The 10,000-nt window shown below is 38.7% G+C and overlaps 2 protein-coding genes across 2 annotated transcripts in view; both read left to right on the forward strand.

The window, feature by feature from the left end:
- Positions 1-5,339, forward strand: part of LOC146467673 (adhesion G-protein coupled receptor D1-like) — an 8,105-nt gene extending 2,766 nt beyond the window's left edge. The window contains exons 6-9 of the mRNA XM_085125643.1: positions 307-348; positions 971-1,084; positions 2,530-2,559; positions 4,163-5,339. Coding sequence (XP_084981769.1) covers positions 307-348; positions 971-1,084; positions 2,530-2,559; positions 4,163-4,491 — 515 coding nt within the window. The 3' untranslated portion in view covers positions 4,492-5,339. The remainder of the gene's footprint in view (positions 1-306; positions 349-970; positions 1,085-2,529; positions 2,560-4,162) is intronic.
- The window catches only part of LOC146467674 (uncharacterized), a 17,684-nt gene continuing 12,262 nt past the window's right edge, over positions 4,579-10,000 (forward strand). The window contains exons 1-5 of the mRNA XM_085125644.1: positions 4,579-4,600; positions 5,120-5,214; positions 8,768-8,782; positions 9,004-9,062; positions 9,343-9,512. Of these exons, the coding sequence (XP_084981770.1) occupies positions 4,579-4,600; positions 5,120-5,214; positions 8,768-8,782; positions 9,004-9,062; positions 9,343-9,512 (361 nt within the window). The remainder of the gene's footprint in view (positions 4,601-5,119; positions 5,215-8,767; positions 8,783-9,003; positions 9,063-9,342; positions 9,513-10,000) is intronic.

Consider the following 10,000-nt stretch of genomic DNA (forward strand, 5'->3'; position numbering starts at 1 on the left):
ACCATTCCATCCGTCCTTTCGTCGGTGAATCTATCCATCCATCCATCCATCCATCCGTCTATACCTCCATCTTTGCAGCCAGCCAACCATTCTCCTACCACACCTCGGAAAATTCTGGAAAAATTCTGGAATTCACAATGTAGTTGTACATTCGATTGCCGTTACGTCGGTCAACATCTGGACCAAGATGTAGACTTAAAACAGTTAGCTATTTGTCGATAATAATGGAGTATTTATCAATTTCCGATATGTCACGAGATAAAATAGCATTTGATGACTTGGTTGTTACTCTGATTTGATCGACAGGAGGTGGTCTTCCCAAAAACGTACCAAAACCTAACTTGAAAGGTGAGTATACATGTTGGATGGTGCATAAGTTGGAGCGAAATGGCAGCTGATATATGGTTAAGGCACATGTTTATAATACTTCCTTACCGGGCAGATCGACTGATGGATGCTCTTTGCATTTTGTTTTCTATGACAGGTTTTTTAGGAAACACTTGTTTGGGAAGTACTTGAATTAAGTTATCTAGAGTCGAAAAAGTACAGAAGGCTGATCCAAGTCGAACATTATTACATGTCGGCAGGTCTGTAGGCAATAAAGCAAGACAGCGAAATACCAACAGCTTCATACCACATCGGTATTATATTTAGGAAAAAAATACAGGATGCAGGATTTAAGGAAAGTGGGGCTGGCCAAAGGAAGGTGTTTAAGCTGCATGGCTTACTATGGAGGATCAGGGGAAGTGCTATACTGAAAATTCTCAAAAAAATGTGATTGCGAATTAAGGTTTTAATCAAGTTTCAACCTATCAGTGGGTTTTCTAACCCCTCCACTGCACACTCCCCTCCCCATGATGGCCCAGAGATTAGTACTTTTATGACGAAGGTTTTCTCGCTCGTTTATCAGTATGAGTACATGTATAATCCACTCATGAAGTCAAATATAAGAAATACTATTTTTTACCAGCTTGTCAACCAAAGAACCCATGTCTCAATGGCGGAACGTGTAAAATGGACGTCGATGAACCTAAAGGTTTCCGCTGTATCTGCACCCCTCAACACACTGGACTCACGTGTGAAAGTAAGGGCCAAAGTGGCATGTCCCGGATAAGCGTTCCAACATTATTTTTGTGTAGCAAAATTGTCCCGATTTATACCAGAGACGGATCAACCGTCTGGGACGACGATCCGTCTCCAGTATGAATCGAGCTATTATATATTTTGGAAAACGTTTTTCTGACAAAAAATCATCGACGCAAAACTAAATATTTTTGTCCAGGAGAACATGGGGTGCTAAACGCTCCAAGCTGTTAGAGTAACAAGATGCTACAAAACAACATTGAAACGTTTAGCCGCTTATTTACGATGGAAAGAAATATGAACATGCTGTCGTCTCGAGCATCTATTTAAAAATTTGGTTATCATTTTAAGATGGTGGGGTGGTAGCAGATCGAATAAACTGTTACTAAGGTCTTGAATTAGAGAACAAATAATTTAGCTCACTTTATTCATGATTTATATTCCACATAATTATTTTGACGTTTTAATTACACATGTAGAGCACCTTTCCCTCCACACACTTCACAGCGAATAGGAAGTAAGAAGCTTAGCCAACAGATGACAAAACGTTGCAGCGCCACATTTTCTTTAGAAACTAACCCTCTTATCTATTAGTTTACACATATTTTGCGTTTTCACTTATATTGGTTTAGAAAGTTTCATAAATTTCAGAGCTCGTGAATTTGTGAAGTGTCATAAGTAACAATTCACTATCCAAAATTAAGTGTGGTTTGGTTTCGGTGCAAAGGCAGGAACGTGAATGCTCTCTAAGGGGCTGTTTGCATGGAAGGAGGAAGATCCTAGAGGGTGGATCATCCTAGCGCCATATGTTTTCGCTATCCAGTTTACCTGCAAAAAGTTGTTCTTGACCCTTGCGCTGAGATCTTCCTAGAGATAGGAACTTCCTAGCTAAGAGATAGGAAGATCCCTAGCACCAAGTAAACTACTTTCGCTGGGAAGATTCTAGTACTAGGGACACAAGGAACAAACATGGCGGCAGCCGGGCGTTCAGCTACTCAATGCCGACAGTTATTCTTGTTTTCCTTCTCCACTTGGTACCCATTTCGGCCGAAATTTCTGCATGTAAAACAAACGCCCTCTTTGGATCTTCCTAGTGCTAGAATCTTCCTCCCTCCATGTAAACAGCCCCTAAGTACACGCACGCCATACTGATGCAAGATTAAAGTGAATCATTTTTTCCTTTGCGATTGCATAGCTCAAGAAATTGCAACCCCAAGCACGCTAAATAGAATTCGATAAATTAAAATACTCTACTTTCGTGCAGTTTTGGAACCAATAATTAATGTTCGAAGCCACTGCCCCCATATGTACAGATAGTTTAACTACGTCACCTTGTACTTGTGCCCATCACACATGTAACTATGTTGTGTTTTTGCTTGCGTTTATACCCATGCTGACGTTGTTGGTGTAAACCATCGTTAAAACATATATCCTCTTTCTTATCAGTTTACACTGGCCCAAAGAAGAAGCCTAAAGGTAAGTTGAACTTTTAAGCTACTCCCTTGAACTGTGAATGTACCCTACAAGAGGCTGATACATTTACATCTTATGGAAACACGAAGATCAAGTTGCACTATGCCGCTGTGAGCTGCTGTGAACCATTGACTGGACCATGTGGATGTATAAAAGCAGTGTTTCTTATATAAGTAAATGCCTTTGTACTACCATATTATATAACAAAGATCCTAGTGTGGGATTAAGTAGACACTTAGCGGCCACTGGATCAAGCCTTGATCACAAAAGCGAGCTCTCGAAAAGTTTCTGGCAGATTTTGTCCAGTGAATTGTTCAGTAGCTGTGTTTTTCCGCTTAAATCAACATATACTATGGTAAGTAGTTGTATGAAATCAAGAACGATCTGAATTCAAAAGTTCTCATGCTTTCCATCGACTACGTCAACTAGTAGACCGTACGGATCAATGACATTTTCTCAGTAAGCGAGCAGTCTCCTCTCACTGAAAATTCTTCATTTCCATTCCAGTAGGAGAGGGGGGGTTACCCTCTATAATGGACTACGCGGGGATGCTTCGCCCGAAAGGCTTTTTCACGCCAGAGGTATATAAAAGTGTAGGGATTTCACGAGCCGAAATATAGAAAAGGGTAGGGAAAACTGTCATTTACGGTAGGAATTTAAAACTATGCAGTCTTTCTAGTTCTGTAGGCATGCCCTCCGACAAATAAGTGTTGAATCGAAAGATATAATAATAAAGAGCACGACATTTTTTCTTAGTGTACCACAAAAATCTACAACTACCTTAAAATTGATGGCAAAGACAATTAACATACCTGAAAGGGATTGTCATTTCGTACCACCTCTTCAAATCGCAAGGGAAGATCTCGCATAATTCTTTCCCGATGGTCACCATTTTTGCAGGGCCTTGAAGTTTATTGCTCTATCGATGTTCACGCCTGAAATTCTGGGTATGGAACGCGAACACAACCGAAAAATTACCGAAACAATTGAACGCTCTCCGAAAACTCACCGAGCTCTGGGCTGGCGCCATGTTGTGACGTCACGCGGTTATCAAATTTGATAACTGTGCCGGACTGTAGGCCCCAAAAGGGGTGCCATTTTCTATGGAGCGTCTATAAAAGGGTTACCTTTACTTTCAAGAATGGTTTATAAAAGAGTAAGATTTAAGACCTCAGGCGGAGCCTCCTCGTGTAAAACTCTTTTGAATACCCCGTCGGTCACCGTTTCTCGAGCTTAGTATCTATCATTAGATATTTTCGTAGAGTATTGAATCCAGCGTATGTGATAATGTATGCATAAAGTAAAACACCCACTTATGAACTAAGTGTGAAAGAACAAAATCAAGAAAATAAGATATCCTTGAAATTATGCGGCTTCTAAGAAATTTGCAAAGGAGGACTGGCAAAAATATTGAGGGGAATTAGGGAATTAAGGAATCCATCGAAAAGCTATGGGTATGGATCAAAACTGATGTCAGAAATTTCTAATTGATTGGACCACTGCCAGATGAACTAAGTGTTTCGAATTATTTCGTGTTTGAAAAGATCCATGTAAAAATGTTTCATTAATTCACTAGGCTAATGCTTACAAATTTTTGGTGCGACAGGTTGCCAACCCCAGTGTGCGACTACCGCTCAATGCCCAATTCAGTGTGCGACTACCACTCAGTGTCCAATTCAGTGTGCGACGCAAACAGCGACTCAGTGTCCAAGCCAGTGTGCGACACAAACTCAAGCCCCAAGCCAAAGTGTGCCAACAACCCAATGCCCACAACAGTGTCTGAGAGCAGCTCAGTGTCCAGCAGGTTGCGATCCATACTGCTGCTCTCAAGTGACGACGACTCAAACCGCACAATGCCCCGTCGCCTGTACTAGAAATCAGGGGATAGGCTATTGCCCTCCATACTGCTCCCCCAGATGTTGCAAGTGGTGGTAGAAAGTGAACACACCCAAACTTTAATACTTTTAATGAGATGCATATGTCAAATTAATGTTGATTATTAAGCAGCAATTTGAGTCAATCATGTGGGAAGGGAACGAGGCTGGTCAGGAAACCCTGGAAAACCAGATTTTCTTGGCTAATGTTTTTGCTCAAACTAGATCTTCCTGATTTAATTTCCCCTAACATTCTGGTCAACGCAGAAATGCGTCTGCAGCGACTTTAAACTTTTAATTTTGAATCCTGATCTTCTAACCAGGTTATTCTAGCAATTGTTAAAATGAAGCAGCTTATTCTACTTACTTTTTCTTTTCTCCTAAAAGTATTAAGCGTACTTTACTACAGTTGAAGCTCTTCTTGCGACCACTCTCGTAAGCGACCAGCTCTAGTTACGACCACCATTGTGAAACCCCATTTGAATTGTCACTTAAACTCTGTAATCAAAAGCTCTCGTAAGCGACCGCTCCCACTTTTGAGAATTACCAACTGGTCTTTTCTTTTGTTTTTAAGCTCTCGTAAGCGACCACTCAAAGATTGTGATACGTATTATGGCAACTCTTTAATAAAAGTATACACTTCGTGATCACATTTACAGTAATATAGCACTGCCTAATAACGTGCGTAGATAAAGATCTCGAATCTAGAATTGAAGATGATTTACGGCTGGATCAAGAGTGTTACCCTGAGACCGAGGTAGAGAGCTTTATGCTGAAAGCTCTGGTGAGTGACCAGCTTCTATTGTTTCAGCTATTGATCGCTTACGAGAGTGCATTCTCGTAGGCGACCAGCTCTAGTTACGACCACTTTTTCCAGTTCTCGAGGTGGTCGCTTATGAGAGCTTCGACTGTATTGTAATGATAGTGTCAAATAAATGAATCAAAATTGATAATCTACGACTCCGTCATTACCTTTTTTGCTAACGTTTCACGAGTCCCCTATGTACTTGCTTTATTTTTATTTTTTATTTATTGGGCTTTGCTTTCACACTCTGGCAGGGGAGCCACTACAGCAAGAGTAAATTACAGTGGTCCCTTAATTTCCATTTAAAATAATATTAAAAAAATACGCAAAACCTCAGGAACGCATACCTTAATTATCAAAAAAGACTAGAAACATTACGACGGCTGCCGCATCAAACCGCGAGCGGCCGGGGCAGATAGTCCTCCACGATCTTTTATCGTCCTAGGTTAGCTCACGGGATAAAACGACGCCATATAACAGTTTAAGGGATTTTTTCTTACACTGACTGCTGTAAGCAGTGGCAAGAGTGCTTTCGCACACAAACGTTCCCAAGCTCACCTCTAGTTTGCACCTAGCTTGTTCCAGGCTCTCAGTATACGAGGAAAACGCGAAAGAGTGGACGAAAAGGAAAGCAAAACGATGAGGCTCTCTCCCCAATCCCCCTTGTTTTTGTTCCCTCGCTCACCCGATACTTTTTGCGTCAGTTCGTCTGCGACAGGTTTACTTTCCTTGGCGTGTGCATCATTTTCTATTAGTCAACGATAGTGAGGTGAACACATTAATGTACATAAGCATGAAAATCATGAAAATGTGACCCATCGCGTATTTCCCAATCTCATATGACGAAATAAAACCAATGAAGTCTTAAGGGATTGAACAACGTTCCAATATAACGTGCTCCGTCACATTCCTTTTCTCGGCGAGGTAAAAACAAGCAAATAATACTACCGCTTTTGAATCCATTCGGCTGAACCAATTATCTTGTCATCTGTAATCAGGCAGCGATCAACTGTAGAAACTAATGAACCATTTTACAGTTTTGTCCTAAGTGATCTCACAGGTCTTTTAGTGGAAGTGATGAGGGTGGAGTCAGTTGACTTTGTTTTTATACTAACTAGTGCATTTCCATATAAAAAGCACTATACAAACCTCACATCTTTTTTCATCTAATCTTATACTAACTGGTTTGTTTTTCCATATAAAAAGCACTATACAAACGTCACATTTTTTTATTTAATCTTATACTAACTAGTTTGCATTTCCATATAAAAAGCACTTTACAAGCCTCACATCTTTTTTCATCTAATCTTATACTAACTGGTTTGTTTTTCCATATAAAAGCACTATACAAACGTCCCTTTTTTCTATCTAATCTTATACTAACTAGTTTGCATTTCCATATAAAAAGCACTATACAAACCTCACATCATTTTACATCTAATCTTTTACTAACTGGTTTTCATTTACATATAAAAAGCACTATACAAACCTCACATCTTTTTACATCAGCTAATCTTCATACTAACTATTTTGTGTTAACATATAAAAAGCACTACACAAACCTCACATCTTTTTACATGTAATCTTATACTAACTAGTTTTCATTTACATATAAAAAGCAGTATACAAAAACCTCATATTTTTTTACATCCGCTAATCTTATACTAACTAGTTTGTGTTTACATATAAAAAGCACTTTACAAGCCTCACATCTTTTTACATCTAATCTTAAACTAACTAGTTTGCATTTACATATAAAAAGCACTGAGGTTTGTATCAAAGCAAAGTCAACACCAGCCAAACGTCCACTCACACGCGCCAGATCATGACATAAGGTACACAGCTATTGAAGAATGAACAAACATTTTTTAACAGGTCATTTCCGAGTTGTTGTGAACCTCGTCATGAAAGCCAGGCTAAGTTTAAAGCTTTTCACATGAACTCATTTTTCTTAATAAAAACTTTGCAGTTAGCCTTCCTTTCGTAATGAGGTTCAAAGCGGCCTATTCCCTTTTGGCTAATGGCCTCCCCAGACATCGTGGAATCCTTGCCTGAAAGGCACACGGTTTGTAATTCTCTTCTTGGCCATTGGCCATTTTCCCGAGAATCTTTCAACTATAGCACTATCCTTCTGTGTACCAACCACCGGGGTGTATTGACTAACTCGCTGTAACTACATGACATATAAATTTTCTTTGTAAATCTGGGTGATATGTACGTTTTAACTTGAAGACTAAAACAGTTATTGTCTATAGCGACTACCGTAACTGTAAAATCAATGTTTTTTTTTTTTGCGATTTTTTTAAACTAGACCCGTTCACTAAGAGCAAAGCTAGCGCGAAATCCACGCTATACGTACCAAAAATTACCAGGCGAGCGTTTTTAGCGATTTTCGCCTCCCTATTTGAGTCTATTTTTAGCTGAAACTCATTTTCCGGAAAAACCTATGTTAGCAGAATTCAGAGAAAGGACATGTGAGATCAAGTGTTGAATAATGAAACCACACTTACGTCACTTTTAACTTATGAAATCAATAAATCAATGTCAACTGGACAGTTAGGCGAACTATTTAAAATAATTTGGATCATAGAGAACACAGGCTGCGATGACAATCTAACGATAGAATTAACATTTTTATTCTTGTTAATAATTTCCCCTCGCCAAAGCGAGGGTTTACGTTCATGGTATGAGCTACTTTTCTTTGTCTATCCACACTCTACTGTCTGTTTACATTATCTACATTGCTAATTAAACATTACCCGTTACACTTTACACATTACTCACTGCTCATTTATCTATTTTCTACATATTACCCATTCCACAGTTAACTCATTGTTATTAGCTCATTCGACCATGATCAAAAGGAACCTTGTAAACGGTTGAAACCTATATGCTCTTCCGTGAAATTCACCTCTATCTCTTTGCTTAATCACAGTATTCTGCTATAATTAATTGACTTTACATTTCCAAGTGAAGAGGCTTCGAAGTAATGGCATTCACTGTCTCGCTTTATGTACTTTTGTTGGCGGCAATATTCACAGGTAACATTACTGTAATATGGTATTCTAAGATTACTTTTCCTACTGCAATAGCTTATGTTACCCTTCATAACTTCTTAATTTAACGGACCAATAAAACAAATAAATTCTTAAATTGAGAAGATTATAGTTTAGACCGAATTTTTTCAACTATCGGTACACAGGGAGTGATTTTGCCTTTAAGATCGGAGTTGAGACTAAGCCTTACAATGTACTCTTATCATTCGCCAAACGTTCCGGCATCACAGTGTACGTTGTCAGCTCTCATTCTTGTTTGGCCACGACTCATTTTTTCCCAGTATCATATAATCTGGTGTCGGCTGTTGAGCCTGTATAAATAATCCTAAAATGCGACCATTCAAATTAATGTAAGCTCTCAGCAATAGTTCCGTCTTCTGCTATTAAAAAAAGATGTTAAAAATGTAATTTCTTTCGTTAAAAAATCAGTCACTTTTAAATACTTAACTCGTTTGTTATATTTTGTTTAATTGCAGGAGGAAAATGTACCAGTGAGTGTCATATAACTATGAACTAGCGTTTGCTTTGGAGGGAAAAACTTTAAACTTCTTTAATATAACAAAAACATTTCTTTACCATGTAGACGTCAAGAGCTACTGAAAATAAAAGACCGTGTAGATTGAATCCTGTCTTACAATGTCCGTTTGGTTGGTTATTATAGTGAATATTTTACTTACTTAGTGGCAACGTTTCGGTCTGTCTTCTTTTTCAGATCACTCATTTTTTCGAGAAACGAAAAGTCTTGGTAATGCCTATAGTGAATACAATCAGGTAAGATTTGTTGAGCCGGATCAGTTTGATTCTTAAACTATCGAGTTTAAGAACTGATGTAACAGTGGACCAAACAAGAAACAAAGTGGAACTGAAGCATTCTTTAGTTGACCTCATTAAAAGTATTCCATGTAAATGCAAGGAATGTTCGTTAAGGCAGCTGACGTCCGAAGTGCCATGTTAACCTATTCAGAATAGGACTACTCGAAAAGAATTGCTTTCCCTTTAATTTGGTAACAGTTTTGAGCGTAGCTAAATAAATGTCTTCCTGCCATTGTAGGTGCATGTCAAATGGTAAATCAAATGTTGAGGTTATACTAAAACTCGGCCCAGGTGTCAGTTCCGAACCCATTCATGCTCTACGAAAAAAAATGAAAGATAATGACGGTGAGCTTGAACTACCCAACGGAGCTACCGCAAGACTTACGGCCATCGAGATTGTCCGGCCAGGTATGTTTTTACAGATACCAACCGTGGTACATATTTACTGTATTCAACTGGGAGTATATAAATCCAATAGATCAAGATAGAGCGAAACGAAAAAAATGATTCCACAACACTATTAAAGCAAATTAATTAGTGAACTATTGACCGCAGACAAATCTATTTCACAAGTGGAACCGGCCTTTCCACCTTTCATACCACTGCACATATTTACTTCATTCAATGATTACTTATCAGTTTTCAATTTTTCAATTGATAATTTGACTTGAAAATGAGAGAAATATCTTTCTGAGTTGTTTGTATGTACGCCACTTGTCGACCATTCTGAGCCGTTTCTTTCATCTGAACGATCGGTCATTTCTCATTTGGATGCAGTCAGTTAATTCTTTTTTCCAGACCAGGAACATTTATTATATATTTCGAGGTAAAAGACGCCAAGATCTAACATGTTGCCGCAGAAATGCTATAAATCTTGAAGGAAGTTTTGGCGTTGG

This window comes from Pavona decussata, unplaced genomic scaffold, assembly GCF_977016875.1.
Source record: "Pavona decussata unplaced genomic scaffold, jaPavDecu1.1 SCAFFOLD_134, whole genome shotgun sequence".
In the NCBI taxonomy this organism is placed as follows: domain Eukaryota; kingdom Metazoa; phylum Cnidaria; class Anthozoa; order Scleractinia; family Agariciidae; genus Pavona; species Pavona decussata.